This window comes from Perna viridis, chromosome 8 (genome assembly GCF_037379345.1).
Source record: "Perna viridis isolate PV_CMFRI_1.1 ecotype Kerala chromosome 8, ASM3737934v1, whole genome shotgun sequence".
Taxonomy (NCBI): Eukaryota; Metazoa; Mollusca; class Bivalvia; order Mytilida; family Mytilidae; genus Perna; species Perna viridis.
The window spans coordinates 33253218-33270307 of record NC_142452.1 but is presented as its reverse complement, the minus strand read 5'-3'; the positions used below and the strand labels follow the sequence as shown (position 1 = coordinate 33270307).

At 31.8% G+C, this 17090-nt stretch overlaps 1 protein-coding gene across 16 annotated transcripts in view; it reads right to left on the bottom strand.

The window, feature by feature from the left end:
- LOC148610302 (MAP kinase-activating death domain protein-like) overlaps positions 1 to 17090 on the bottom strand; it is a 79355-nt gene that overhangs the window by 55866 nt on the left and 6399 nt on the right. For all 16 annotated transcript variants that reach the window (XM_088542656.1, XM_088542659.1, XM_088542662.1 and 13 more), the window contains exons 3-6: positions 16101 to 16242; positions 12437 to 12595; positions 11335 to 11466; positions 8411 to 8524 (exon numbers count right to left, since the gene is read on the bottom strand). In XM_088542656.1, the coding sequence (XP_088398782.1) occupies positions 8411 to 8524; positions 11335 to 11466; positions 12437 to 12595; positions 16101 to 16242 (547 nt within the window). The remainder of the gene's footprint in view (positions 1 to 8410; positions 8525 to 11334; positions 11467 to 12436; positions 12596 to 16100; positions 16243 to 17090) is intronic.

The window sequence follows — 17090 nt, the reverse complement described above, 5'->3', positions numbered from 1 at the left end:
GCTCAAAAAGAAAAATACTTCAATAACAGAACTAAATAAATGACCGATTTTACAGTGTTGTTTATTGATCAGTGACAAAGAGTTTATAATTGTATAAAAAATCTATAAAAAAAAGAAATGTCAACCAACAAACTCTTTCTTTGCACAATCATGTTTATTCATTGGAAAATTCTATCTTCAAACCAACAAAATCTTAAAGAATTGATCAATTCTTTAGATTGTTATTTGGGAGTGAAATTATGAATTTGATTACTGTATGCCAGTCATCTGAAGAACAAGCGGTATAGCAAATTCAGAAAGAACTGAACTTTTAGAACCTATTCTTTTTTCTATATTCAATTAAACAGTACAGTTATCTTGCTGTACTTTGTATGGGGCACAATGATTTCGAACAAAACGTTTTATACGAAAGTCAGCAAGAAATCTGTGAGGGGTGGCTCATCAGTAATACATGTACCCCGTCCCCTTCCATCATGATATAAGGAAAATTCATGTTCATTGTTACAGTGTATCCATCTGCGCCATGAAAACAGATTTGTTCAATGTGTCATAGTTTTCCTTTTCTCTTTCGTCTACCCTGGACTTGATTTTTTTATGAGCAACTCGGCGGGTGTTTCTAGAAAAGCTTACCCTACTGGGGCACCTGGTCCATGCTCCCAGTTTTTAGCTGAGTCTGAGTTGCTCATTTGCTTTTGTTACTTTGTATGTATGATTTTAGTTACTGCATGTTTTTTGTTGTGTGTGTCTGTTTTCCATGTCTGGTCTTTGTCCCTGGGTTGGGTTCTTTTGATTACTGCTGTAACTTTGGTTCCCTTGATTACTCTTTCGCCAAACAGGAAGTAGATGTCTTATGAGTAAGAAATGGCACCCCTTTGATACAACATCCCTGTCGGAAGCTTAGTACAAAATATCAGCAACTTTTGTAGCAGAGGTTTTGTATATTACCAGTTGTATAAACTAAATTTAAGTCATACAAGTACAAAAAAACATAATCTGTGATTTAGTACACCCATATGATACAATTTGTTTTCAAAGTATAAAATATCAACAGCCTGTGATTTACAGAAGCTGAGAATTTTACTGTGAAAAATATGTGTTGTGGCAAGATGGAATGACAGAATGACACTATCCTGGGAAAGTTTAATTTTCCAATCAAATATTCCCAGCATAGCATGAAATTTCTCAAATACATGCTTTTTCAAAACCCTAGCTTTTAAACCATGTAAAAATATCACATCAATGTGGAAATTTAAGGCTATTTTTTAACAAAGGAATAACACAAATCTTCTTTCATCTGATGAAAATTAAATCTATGTGTTTTATATGAACGAACACAACATAAAATGAACCCATGTTTAAAGGAATTTACATTTATGTAACCGTATTAATCCATTACTTTAAGCTATGTAATAACACAAATAAAAGTTTATAGATAAAATCAGCACCTAAGGAGATAAACCTGAAATATATCATTTTCATTTGAATCTGAAATGTTGAATTTCATCTGTGAGTGATTCAACTATGGCAACATACAAATGTTCATGCACTGAGTACTCCTAAACATCTTACTGGGGGTAGTTAATATTGAAATAATTTTAAAACACTTATCATCCATGCCTATAAATAAAAATTGATTTCTGTATTCAAAAGTTGTGCATACTGTGCTGCATATATGTACAACAAACAAAATGTCAGAATGGAATTTTTTACCCACCAATCGTTTTATCTACATTATAAATTGCACAAAGGTATAAATAGTGTTATTGCTAACATTAACATGTACCGTCCATATATATCAAATACATTTGTAAAAGTTAAGAAAAAGTCAGATCCTGAAGGTATTGGAGTGATTCTGATTGCTTAAATGCACAGAATACAAATAAATATGATATTTTTTTTAAACAACGTGCATGTATTTGTTTATATACCTTAACTGAATTTTATAGTGAAAATATGACAAATACAGAGAAAAAGATGTGAAAATCATTGAATTCAATGCCATTTGTTGACCACTGACATAATTGGAAGCACGCTTAAACTGTAACTGGTTACCTACCCTGTATTTTCTGCTTTTGCTTTCGTGCAAAGTGAAACACATTAATGGGAGACGATATTAAGTTCAATATACAAATATACCACAGGGTTTGAAATAAGCAAGGACCCACTAATCAATACCCCCCTGTAAAATTTGGTGTAACTACCCAATGGGCTACTGAAATTTTGACTGTGATAGTATAGGACTATATATCATGTACATACATATATTAACTACCAAAATCTAAACTGTGGGCTACCAAGCTACTCTTTTTGGTTGAAAGTCCCCGTAGCAATGGCTTTTTCTGACACATTGTACTTGTAAAGTAGAAATCCTAACTGCTGGATAAAATAGCAGACAAGGCCATATCAATGTATACAATAATCATAAACCTCTTTTTACAATGTGAAAGTATAATTTACTGTAGTAACAAACAAAATATCTTGTTAAAGTAACATTAACAAAATCATTATTTTAAATGTCATTGGTTCAAATCTAAAATATTGTAAACAATTTTTGTTCTAATTTCATTAAGAAGTTGACAGTTACATAGAAAACATGTCTAAGAATAATAATATCCAACTGATTTTTTGTCAGTTAAGCCACAGTGTTTAAGACAGCCGATAACAGAAATAGTAAACACATCAGATGACCCTAGAACAACCAATTAAATCCCCAGGACTATATTGTAACAAGTCCTAAAGCTACAAATGACATACCGGTAAACACATAAAAAAAACACATTTACTATTTCTAGATTACAAAAGAACTTGGTGTGGATGAAGGTTATTTAGAAGATAACAAATATGTCAAGTAACAAATACCTAAAGCTTTGCTCTGTCAGTTACACCACGTGGCATTTTGAAAGTTTCAATTAGTAACGCCCCCACAACTTGTTTCTTTCTTTTATGGCAATGATTGCCAGAATTACCTTCCACATTCTTTACTGAAACTCTTTTATATCACTGAGAATTCTATTTTCTATTATGTTAACCCAGTATTCATTGACTCTATCAAATCTTTTCTTGTTGTTATAAAATTTTACAGCGAATAATATAATTAACTTCACGGAACAGTATTGGTCTACCCTTGAATAATGAAAGGCAATAAAAAACTTACCAGACTGATAAACTCTAGGAAAGTCAAAATGATTAGTCATAAAGGAAAGTCTGTATAACAATTGGTATTATCAAAAGAAATACTGGAAAGTTGGAAACTACAATGGTCCTGACTTGATACGGGCATTTTCAATGGAAATGGGAAAACCATGGTTTTATAGTGTGCTTTAACTATTAAACCAATAGTCAAATCTGTACAGAAGATATAAACAATAATAAAGTGAAAAGGAATGAAACTAAACACAATTGAAAGACAAGCTCAACAAAGAAGACAACTTCAAAATAATTCTTGGACTTTGTTGGAAATGAAAATCTCAAAATGAATATCAAATGAAATTCAAACTTAGATTAAATCTCCTTTTTTATTATTTTAGCTACATGTAACTAGCAAGACCTTTCATTAGATAATGAACGGTCTGAATTTAACTAAGTTACTCATTGTAATAAAAGCTGACACACACCATTTTGTATTTTTCTCAGAAACAATTTTTTTTTTTAATAAGAATTTCTCTTGAAGAATCCATACGTTGTGACAATCCCCCAATGGCAATGGAATTTTATTGACTTTTTGTTTGTTGCAATGGGGAAGTAATTAGATAAAATCAATCATATGGAGCTATAATTTAAGTCAACAGCCATAGAGACTTCAGTAATATGATTATGTATGATTTGACACGTGTTCAAGAGGGTGATTTCTTGCTCAATTGGAAATTGCTGAAATACAAAAGCCCCTGTTGGCATTTAATACCTACTATCATATTGCATGTACCAAGGACATAATTTTATCCTGATTTCCGTCAAACCTTCGAAGAGTTCCTTTTATAAAACAGAAAATATTTCTCACACAGAAGGATAAAGGTAAATATTTTCTTACAGCCACTTAACCTCATTATAAACAGAATGACTGCTCCCATTTCTTAGGTTGTATACACTGACTAAATTTTGTTCTAATTGCTAATGAAAGGAGCCAAAGCTAGGGGAACCAAACAGTGAAACACTATTCTTGAAGAGTCTTTTCATGAGCAACTCTGCGGGTGTTTCTAGAAAAGCAGAGGACGCTTACCCTACCGGTGCACCTGGTCCATGCTCCCAGGTTTTAGTGGAGTCCGAGTTGCTCATTTGCTTTTGTTACTTTGTATGTATGATTTTAGATACTTTGTGTTCTTTGTTGTGTATGTCTGTTTTACATGTCTGGTCTTTGTCCCTGGATTACATTCTTTTGATTACCGCTATAACCTTGGTTCCCTTGATTACTCTTTCAGAAATGGCAATCTGCAGTGTAAGATGACCCATGATGATGCTCCACTTGTGAAAAAGACAAAATTTCTAACACTTTTTAAAAAAAGACATCTCATATATTCATAAGAACTCATGGACAAAATCTTAAATTTGGAGCTGAGGCTTGTGCAACTACTAAGCTATAAGTCTCTAAATATTTATGAGTGTATGTATCAGCATTGCACTTGTGTTTGTGTGTGTTTTTTTATTATTTCTACCAATATCTCAGAGAAAAATTGCTAAATCTTCAATAGGGACTAATTTCACAAGCTACAACATATTAGACATTTCCCTTTTTAGACTGAACTATATATTTATTATAAATTATGGAATATTATGAACATCCAATTAAGCATTACATGAACTACAACATGTGGGTACTGGAGTGGAAAAAGCTCCCATTATTCATATTTAATACATCTTTATATCCAGTTATAGAATAACACTATACAAATCATAAAGCTAATCTTTACTTTCTTATTCAATATTTCAATGAGTAGAACTTCTATACAAGTATATCAAATATTACATGTCTTAAAATCTATCAAAATAGAACTGAAAGTTTTTGAATATACATGTATTGAATAAATTCAGAATATTAATGCATATATTTGTCATTGCAGTTCAGTGAATGTTGAAATTTTTCAACATTGTATTTACATACCATTTTATTTTTTCCATAAAAAAACATACATGTAAATCAGTTCCTTTACATGTATAATACATGTATCATTAAATGGGTTCTTATGTAAAACAAAAAGTTGAATGCATTGTCCATCTAGGTATAAGACTGAATCGCACAAGTAATTAATACATGTACCACAATGCAACCAAAATTGCTTACAATGCATGCCACATCTCTATAAACACACATACCATTGGGAACTGAGATAATTGCTATTAAATTTGGATAGAGTTAACACATGGACAGACATTTTAATTCCAATATACCACCCACTCATTCCTTGAGGGGTGAGGAATAAATATAGAGAATGTAAAATGTGTAAATGAGTCTTGTGAAAATACAGTTTTTCTCTCAGTAATAAGCAAAGACAGGGAGTCTGGAATACTATCATCAAAATGGTCAATATGTGTATTATCAACTAAATTTCTTGACACAAATTGACAATTTATTCAACTATAAAAAGAAGTTGCACTACAAGTACAGCCTATGGCATCTAAGCACTTACATGTCATGCATGTTACGAATGCTGTCAGACTGTTCCTAGACATATACTTTAATCTGACAGAGAAATCTTTTTCTATCAATAATTGATCTCTCTCATAACAATAAAGAGTCCTGATTCTACATATCGATTTTGCCACAGGTTCTGCAATTAATCTGGTAGCAGAATATACACAGAGCAGTATTGGTCTCGAATGGCACAACTTGTTGGGATCATTGCCTATTTCTATCGTTCGGTTGGTATTGATTTACAGTCTACTTTGACGTCAAGCTAAATGATGTGTTTGTAACAATGATGTCATACAGTACACTATTAAGCTGCAATTTCTTGCAATTAAGCTGAGATATTGACTTCTTGTCCCAAGTGATTTTTATATTCAGGCTCTGAAATGCTTAGTGTCAGGAAATTGCAATAAATGGAGCCCTATACTGAGAAAATTTGATAACAACGCATGTCAAATAGAAATTCTTCAATAGTTGGAGAAACAACTAAACGATCGATATTTTCAACTGGAAAATGGATTTAATTCAATTGTTTATAGAATATTAGTACAAGAGGTCTATTTCATTAAATAAATTTAACTAAATAAAAATAATAAAGAATAAATTTTGCATGCCCTTTATGCACTTAGGAAAAGTTCAGTCCCTATATATGTATAAAAAAAAAACTGGTTCCTCTTGACAGATTCCTGTGAAAATCAATTCCATACAAGTTTTCATTGCTAATAAACACTTATCAAACCTTAATGGAAATCACTAAAAAAAGAATGCACTATTGACAGCACAAATTCTAAATCATTATTTTTTTTAACTAAGTCCTTTTCAAACAAAAATTATCCCTAGACTGATTGCTATGAAAATCAACCACATTCAAGAATATTTTAATACATGTACTAAATATTCACCAAATTTTGAAGAAAGTCAGTAAGCAAATGGAGTCACTATCTAAAGAAAGTCAGAAAAAATATAATTCCCATTTCAAACTTAGACTGCACTTCTAGAACTTGCACAAATCAAGTAAGAATAAAAGCAATCAGATTAAGAGGTAGGGTGGAAAAAAAATCAAACTACAGAAGTGACATTTCAATAGTGTGATAATAGAATTGCTAGAAAATGATAAATGACCAGAATCAGCTGGTTCCAACCCACACACCAGTTAACAATTACTACTGTATATCAATCCAGGACAATATCACGGAATAAATCGCACATCATTAGGCTGTAATGGTACACACTTCGCTAGGCGCAACAGCTCTTATGAACATAACAATAGTTTCAATGTAGGACAATTTTTCTATACAGATAAAGCAATTATGATTACGGTATTGTGCAATCATAAAGCATAGATATTTAATTAGTGTTATGTGACAATGTCATTGATTATTCATCATAGTTGTCAATTTTAGAGTAAACTTCATATAAATTGTACTTTATGACACATTAGCTATAATGAAGAATATATGATAGCTTTACATTATATAAGTGGAATATTCATATATACAGTGCCTATGGTCTAAGAACTCATTACTTTTTTTACACTTTCAGAATACTTTCTAACATTTGTCTGAGGAGTCTGATTCTATAATCTTAGTTTGACCACACTTCATGGATTAGTAGGGTTATTTTGCAATAATCTTCCTGCATTTATACATTAGAAAATTGACAGAAACCTCAACAATCTTCTTATCAACCAGTCTTAAATTACATGTTTGTCAGTCCTTCGGTCAAAACCTGAAAAATCTTATTAGGACTGGAAATGTTTACTTCTGAATGGAAGTCTGGTATAAATTTGGAATTCAGACTTTCCTGTCTAAGGTGAAATCCAGTAATATCATGTTCAGACCAGTAAATCATATCACATTTCTAGTACAAATGTCCAATTTTGACTTTCAGAACTTCATGACTGATTTTTATCTGGATGAAAAGCCCTGAACACTTTAAAAATATAAATGTAGAGAATAATCTGTAGCCTTAATACTTGTATAAACAAAACCTGAGGTAGAAAACATACAATAATAATAATTTAAAAAAAAAAAATGAAGTTTAAAATTTCTTTTAAAAGCTACAGTATGCTTTAATAAAAAATAAAAATTGTGTGCTGCAATCATTTCAGAAAATTAACCGCTGGACAAACAGGATTTTCTTTAACTATCTATGCATAGCACAAGAATTTTTAAACAATTTGTGAATTGTAGTCCTTTTCAAAGTTTTATTTCCATAAATCATGCATCTAAATAAAATTGTACATTAGATATTAGACATTTTAGATGTACAAACACATATTGACAAAGCAGATTTCTAGTCCCACATGCCTTGTCAAGCCTACAACTGTTGATTTGTGGTCTATTACATTCTTCTGATTACCGCTATAACCTTGGTTCCCTTGATTACTCTTTTCTAATACTAAACTGTTGGAAATATAATCATTAAATGCCCACACATACTCTGTATTTAAGTCTATGAATGACTAAGATAGTAGAACAACATCAATGAAACTCTCAGCAAAAAATATAACCATAAACAATCAGAAAAAAAGATAACCATAAAGAGGGTTTTTTATGTAATACTCAAGGAGATTATCTTTCTTACAAATGAAGGATTGTTGTAATAGCAATATCTGATTCAAGCCATTCAGGCACACCTGAAAAATGACTGGCATTCTGATGATCTTAAAAGCCATTCAGGCAGACCCCAGAAATGACTTGTACAAAATTAGATACTATCAGTTTACCCAATTAGAGACTTACAGACAAAGTACAAGATGCAATACAGAAAACATGAATAATCTATTACCTTGTTAGAATCCAAATCAACCAGCCAAACATCATCTGGGATTTTAAATTCTTTCTTGTAAGGTATAAAACTGGCAGGCACTCCAATAATAAAAGGTGTAGGTGCACTCAGCAGCTGAAACAGCAAGAAAAAAAAAACCATATGCATGAAGGGAAATAATCTCACAATACAAGTCATAACATGAAAATGGCATGTGAATTGAAGAAGAATAAAACAAATACATGTACATGCACATTTTTCTTTCACAACTGAACTTTTTTTATGCAAATAAGCTTTTTGTGTAATTTGTAAAACTTCAATGTTGTACAAAGCACATGTCACTCAGCAACTCAGATCCTAACTTGCATGGGTAAACAGATAGTAGATGTGCTGGAAAACCCAGATAGGGTAGGAAGAGTACAACTTTTACATGTATACAGATCACTATACCAAATTTAAAACAAGAACAGCGTTCCAATGTCCCCCGCGAAAAAAAAATGTGGAATACTTAAATTCACTGAAATTTTCAAGTCCAAGGGCCGTAACTTTCGTAAAAATCATTCAACCATAACCAAAGTCAAAATTTATCTGTAACTTCTCATAGTAAGACTACATACAAAAATATAAAATCAAATGGAAAAAGCATTACCAAAAAAGCGTGGAAAATTGTAAATTCACTGAAATTTTCTAAGTCCCAGGGCCATAACTTCTGTAAAAATCATTCAACCGTAACCAAAGTCAAACTTAATCTGTAACTCTTCATAATAAGGCCACATACCAAAAAGAAACTTATTTGGTACAAGTATTACAAAAAAAGGTGCGGAAAACACTGACGGACGGCATTTCCATGTCCCCTTGCAACGCACAATGACAAAAACATTCCATCAAGTAGAAACTGGACAGACACACTGTCAAGATGATGTAGGGGTGTTTAAAACTCTCAAAACCTAACCCTACCCCAATGTATAATGACAAAACATTAAATTAATATAAGAAGAATGGATATGGTGAATATGTCAAAGAGATAATATCCACACCGGGATGAAAAATGTCAGCTCAAAGCCCCATTAGTCTTCAATGAATGGCGAGGAAACCCTCACACCACAGAACAGAATGCAGCTGACCCCAAAACAACATTATACACAGGTACAGCAAAACAGTTGTTTGATATTGATCAACCACAAAACAAAAAACAGATATGTTTTCTGAAATACGACACATTTTAATGCATTGTTTTATTCCTACAGGATAGTAATTCCATTAACATACGACATTATATTACCATTAACTGCCTTACTTTAAATTCAGATATTGTTACAGTTGTTTTAAGGAATGTCTCGTGGGTAAAAAATCCTTGCTTGCCCTTCATTCACCTCCCATTATTTAATCCGATATTTCCATTATTATATGTACAATGTATGTAACTATATCATGTAGTAAATAATGCATTAAATATTTTCTATATTTAGTACAAATAAATCATTATACAATCAAAATGATCAAAGCATTTGATGATTTGTGAAATTTTGAATGAGTGCACAGTATTTTTTAAAACCTACATGTACATGTTTGGGGCAAACTGTGGGATCAGGATCCAGTCTCATAAATAATCTCTGAGATTTTTCTTAAATCCTTCCTCAATTCAAATTTGAGGTACCAGTAATGAAATAACTTGAAAACTGGAGGAAAAACATAGGATTTGAGAAAAATCTCAATTTGAGATTTTTTATGAAATCCAGGCCCAAGTATCTGAAATATATCTAAAAATCAATAGGCCTAGGGTGCTAAATAAAAACAAATTTATGTTATTTTAATCAAAACCAACTGAAAGACAATGAATCTAGAGTGTTAAACACCACGCTACAGATTGATGAATCAATGGAAGATGCATTTACCATAACTCTGATACATGTACATGTATATGTCTGACAGAACATGTGAAACTAAAATATCAGTCAGACATTAATTCTAAATGGATCATTCAAAATCCAAGAATAATTGATTAATGACTTGATACATGTATCCATGAGATTATTTGTAAGGTTTACTGAACTGACGTTGTCTGAGTGGACTTGATTCCACTGAACTTATTTACCAATATCGGTTTAGATTTTGGCTACTGGAATTTCCATGAACTTTGATTTACATTAGGGAAACTTAACAAACAAGATCAGATGTTCACACTATATAGTAATTACTAATAGGTGACAAGGTAATAAAGAGAACCATGACCAAAATAATAAATTCCAAGGACAACCACACAGGGAAATCAGATATAAACAACAATGAACAGGAAACAAAACGACACATACAGAGAAACTTAAGTAAATGAGCAACCAAGACTCCACTTAAAACTGGGAGCATGGAAAAGGTGCGTCGGTAGGGTAAGAGCCCTCTGCTATTCTAGAAACAGTTGAAAAGTTGCTCGTAAACTGTCATGTCCAGGGTAGATGAAAGTGGAAAGGAAAACTATGAAAAACAGCGTGAACAAATCTGTTCTCATATACCATAATGATCCACAAGTTCATGAAAATGTACTTCACACAGACAGCTACTGTAAACTCAGATATTTTTGCAATATTTTTATATTGAAACAGGATGGTAATCACGATAACTAAAACCCCTTTTTCTACTTGAATGCATATTTTTCTCAATACTGAAAACAGAAATGTATTTTGGTCTAGCAAAAAGTCACAATATTTAAGACCAAAGCCTGATTTTTTAATGAATCTCTAATTGAGATTTTCCTCAAATCCTTGCCAACTTTATGTTCCACAAATCAGATTTCCAGGAACAGACAATTTAAGTTAAAGGAAATTCACAGTTTGAGATTTTTAATCAAATCAAGCCAAGAATTTGTGATTCCCGTTATTGTAATATATGCAATAAAAATCTAAATTATTGCCAGAACAAGATGGACCTTCAGAATCAATGTGTTTGTTTACCTGTTCTCCAGAAGACATACAGGTCGGTAGTAAGGGTATTACAGGAAACATATACTCTAGCGGATACAACATGTATACAAATGCCATCACACTCATCGTCAATGCGTTATAATCTCGAGACTGCATCACAACCTACAAAACAATGTTTTCTTATGAGTATCACCATTTCGATATCATCACACTCATCGTCAGTGCGTTATAATCTCGAGACTGCATCACAACCTACAAAACAGTCAGCTTGATATGACCACAGAGATTTAGCCATTGAAAAGTAGGGACATGTGCATCTTCACACAGCATTCAAATGTGATACAGTGTGACTTAATGTATGACTCTGTGTTAGATTCGAAGAAAAAATATAGTAATCAAAGGAATTAAACAAACAATAAACAATTTAATAGTTTTGACTACTTAGCAAGCAGTCAATGTACATTTCATAGGAAAATACATGTATGATAGCTTTGTAGTATACAACAATGTACAATGAGTTTTTAAAGACAGATGTCATTTCGTTTGCCTATTTGAAATACAGGTTACACTTCAGCTGTAAATAAATGTAATTTGAAACAAAGATGTTCGGGAAAAGTCATTGAGACAACAACCCTAACAGTCATATACATGTACATATAAAAAAAGCAAAAATACAATGCAATACATACAAGTCAACTTCATTTAACAAGAAAGTACATGTACATGGTGTTCGTAGTTTTTACAAATTTAACAAATCCATTAAAAAACTTGGCCTGAGGACAAACACATGTTTAACACATGGAGCTACAAAATTTGCACCAGCTTGAATTCTAGAGCAGATTCACAAGGCAAAACCAAGAAAATAATTAGGCCAAAATAAATATGTGAGATTACTGTCATCTTCTGGAAAAAATTAAAGATTTATAGGACATTTTTATAGCCATCTGAGATTGCCATTTGGTACAATAATTGTGGGTTGGTTACAGATCAGGAACAGAACTTCCTGAAATTTAAATTTTTCCGATATAAAATTTTAGAGTTAGGGAAAAAAATAGAGTACAGTAAACCCATATTTTTGTTTTGGCCTAGTCTACACTTATGTGCAATGTAGATGTAAATTTGCAGACATTACCTTATACTCCAACATGATGGCTGTAAGAACTTTGAGACATGTATCCACACCTAACAATTCTAATGGTAAATGGAGAGGAAAGTCTATCAATGAAAACCGGGTGTGGTCTGGCAGAGCAAATAATAATGGTGGCTGCAGATCTTTTGGTAATACCTGTACCTGGAAAACAAGTGATGCAAAAGATGTTTTTAAGATTGAGTTTGGATGTACATAAAACATACATGAATGTATTAGAACATGAACATTTGTACAAAAATGCATGTAAACTAAAATAAGAAATAAAATGATACACATTCATATGTAAAATAATTTGTACATTTGTACATCTTTCTGTTTAATGCCATTTCTATTGAAGGTCATCTACTGTTACTTCTACATGTATGTGCTACTAAACCTGAGCACATTAGTGAAGCAATCTAATTAAATTTACTGGTAGACCTATCAATTGTTCCATTCAGTCACTGCATGTAGGAATTCTACTTTCTGTTCAGATGACTTTGTCACTATCCTCAGATTTTCCCTTTGATTAATGCTTTCAAAATAATGACAGAAGAAATCTGATTGGCTGACTAGAAAGTTCATCGGAACAGAAAGTAGAATGAAGTGTTGTTAGATTCTATATGCAGTGACAGTATTGAACAATTGATATGGCTAATTTTAAGTAGTACTCCAGGTAAGAATCATGCAAAATGTCATTCATGGTTGAAAAGCCTACATATTTTTTTATTTTTGATATTTTGTTTAAAATGTCACAGTTGACTGAAAGTAACATAAGGTTTTTTATATAACCTTTGTTCAAAGAAGATTAAAATTATACAGAATGCACTGTAAATGACAGTAGAATCTATCAGATTTTGAATGTTTTAATTTTTCATAATATAGACCAACAAAACAACTTAATAAAACAAAAATAAAAATATACATCCTTTTTTGGTGTGTATCACATTTTTCAGATTTTGCATGATTCTTACAAAGACAGGTACTTAATTCGATTGTGTTGAGAAGTGATTGCAAATTTGCAATCTTAATTGGCATTCACAAGAAGCTTAAAAATGTCCTACCCACCAATTATGTCTGGTATGTCTGGTACAAAATGTTAATGTAGGACCAAAAACATTAAGTCCATCCGATTCCACTTTATTCAGTGTACATTTGTACATATACACTTTTAGGAGATTTTGTGCATTAAATACATGTACATGTCTATCACATGAAAAAGCAGCATGACAGACTAAAGAAAAGTCTTGAGTTAAATAGTCTCTGTGAAAATTGAGCTTTAATTTATAGTCCTGACAGTACAATGTACTTTTTAGATACATATGCATAACATAGAGTACATGTACATGTGGCTACAAATTACACAGACTACACATGTACATATTTTATATTAATGACAATGGTGTGGGAGTAACTCTACTGCTCAATTACCATATAGCATAAATCTAGAAATTGAATAATTAAAAATTATGAAGCCATTTATAAATGGTGCTAGGGAGAAGTTTGCTTCTATGACAGTCAAATAATGTACAAAAATGTATTAATTTGCTTCAGTTTTTACAGATGTACATGATCATAAATAAAATGTACAACACACCTTGGGAATTTTTCGAGAGATTACAGAAAAATATTTATAACATATTGACTGAGTGAAAGTCCTGAATTTATATATCACATATGTAGAATATGTATTTTCTGTTTGTCTGCTTCATCTGCAGTGCTTCCGCCATGATTGGCTGTGAGTAATTATGGAACGGAACAGTTTATATCTAGATCAAAATTTAGAAGTATAGCGTCAATACACATATAAACAGAAACATAGTGTCAATATATTTTAAAATAGAAACACAGCTTCATGTTCATGGAATATCCATTGCATTATGTGATCATAATGACCAATGAACAAAGAAGACTGTTACACCATATGTAATATTACAAATCACTCTTTTTACCCAATATTATGCAAATATTTTCTGAAGTTGCACTATAAATCTCTTGTACATATGAACCTGATTTCTTAATACAATCAATAAATGTTCCATTTCTTTTTGTGTCAAGCCCTATATTATAAAAAGCACTGGATGAGGAATTGTTTATTAATAAATCAATAAACTTGATGAAAATGTCAACCTACAATACACAAGGTTAAAATAGAAGTGTGGGTGGAAATTAAATAAGCTTTGGCATTTAAATTATAGATAAAATATCTGTGGATAAAGTATAAGTCTGTGAAATATTAACTTTCACAGGAATACCTTTAATACATGGTTAAAGGCACACTTATGAATAGACAGCTCTGTTTGAATTATTTTGCTTGCTTGCATTTCCTAGGGACAATGTCACTAATGTCTAATATATGTGAACATTAACTGATTATTCAAACAAACAAATGTTCAAATGTAGTACATCTGTACATACATGAATATGCACAATGTACATGCATGGAGAATAAATACAAATGAACATGCTATTTATATGAAGTCTGATAAGTACATGTGGCATAATTTTTTTTATCAATTTGATACCAAATACATTGAAGTTATATATTAATGTACATTTTATACAATTATACCCAACATGTAAAGTTGAAGGTTTGAATGTCGATTAGGTACTTTTAGATGTTAAATTATGAACATTTAGAAACTGGTAGCATTTTAATAGGTAAACAATACAAAAAAGTAAAACTAAAGTATTTAATGCACTAAACAGTACACATGTACCATGTACTTAACAGTTTACATGTACATTGCATGTACACTGTACTAAACAGTATACAGGGTATTCATTTGTACAATTGTATATAAAATATACAAATACATGTATAAATAGAGGGAGAAGCAGCTTCAGTAAATTATTAAATTTATACATGTACATGTACCCACGCATCATGTACTACTATACTAGGTCTCTGTATTTACTCAGTACTACTTTTATAGGGTTATGCGATGGTGTTGCCTTTCACCATACAATGTACATGTTCCTTTTTCTATTGTACAAAATTTTCATAAGCAGGTACATGTAGAATTTGTACACAGTGGACTGTCAAAAGAATAATCAAGACGAAGCCAGACCAAAACAATTCCACTTAGCTATAGATACTCATCTATTGACCTTCAGAAAGACTAATGCTCTCTATAATTTAGTACTGATTGTAGGTAGACCTCTATCTGATTTATATTCTGAAGCCTTACATAATGTCTGTCTTCTTAGGCTTGGCATCTAACACCACCAGAAATAGATACATTAGATATGAAGAGATTTGGATTGACTAAATTAACAATTTATATTAAGACTCCACACCAGTAAAACGTGCCTCATCAAGAACTTTTAATGCTTCCAAATAACCAATTTAATCAGAAATTCAGTGGCTGATTGTTAGGAAACAGGGCTCTTTACTCTTGAATCAATAGATCTCCTTTTTTAGGGATTGATTTTATTCTGACAAGACGCTGTAAGTCAACATTACTTATTGGCTAATAAGGAATGCTTACTGGTAAAATAAGAGATTAGAAGTTGGGTAATTGATTCATTTAAAACTCAATGCTTGTTAAAATCAAGATGAGACATCATGAAAAGAGGGCTTTATTGAATCTGTAACTAAATAGTACAGAAATAAACTGAAATCCTTGAAATGCTGTGTGACTATAAATTTGAAGACTCTACTAACCTCAACTCTTGTTTTTCCAGGCACTGGCACAGGTGCACTAAGAAGACGGAGAATCCAAGTTTCAATCTCCTTCACCTCATGCATAACTAATCCTGTTAAATTGTCACTCCCCTGTCCTGTTAAAACCCCCCATACTGTATCCCTACAAAATCAAAGAAAGTATCATACATTTACATATATATAAAAGTAAATGTATATGTACATACATGAAGTATGTACATATGAATATGTGTCTGTAATATCATTTCCAAAAACCATGTTTGAGCACACATGTATTCCTATTGTCTTTGACCAAAGCCAACTGAAAAACAATGTACATTGTGGCTTTTACATGCACATGTAAATGTACTAAAGTCTAGTACATGTACATATACACTACCCACAATCATTTTTTTTAATTTCTCCACAGAACGTGGTAGCGGTGGAGAGCGTGTCGTCACATTTTTTTCTCGATTCGCGGTGGAGACGCGGTGTCGCCAAAGTGACGTGCCGATTTTTAATTTGCGTGGAGTTACCATGTCACCACGTTTATTGTGAAGTGCCGGCGGAGTTTCGTTTTATTGTTAGTGGAAAAATTCATTGTCATGCTAAATTTCTGAAGAATAGTAGTGGTATTTCAATTGTAAAGTTTGAATTTAGTCCCAAGATTCAGGGAATAGTCTTTTGTTTGATTGCAGGTTTGATTCATCCAGTTCGTTTGCAAACTCTTTGTACACGTTTATTTTTTGCTATAGCATTTTATGTGCATGTATATAAATTATTTGATCGTTTCTCGCAAACTGTTTTTTTTTAATGGTATTCACGGTTCAATTATCGATAATGTTGCAATATATATTAAAACACAAGTATGCACCAATCCTTTGCTAATGCAAACATATCAGAAGTTTCTATATTTAGAGAAACTAAATGGAACAGTTTTGTTTCGGGTTGGGAATTACTTGTAATATTGTTTTTTCTTTTGTACAGTTTCCTGCCGTTTACTGTAATAGT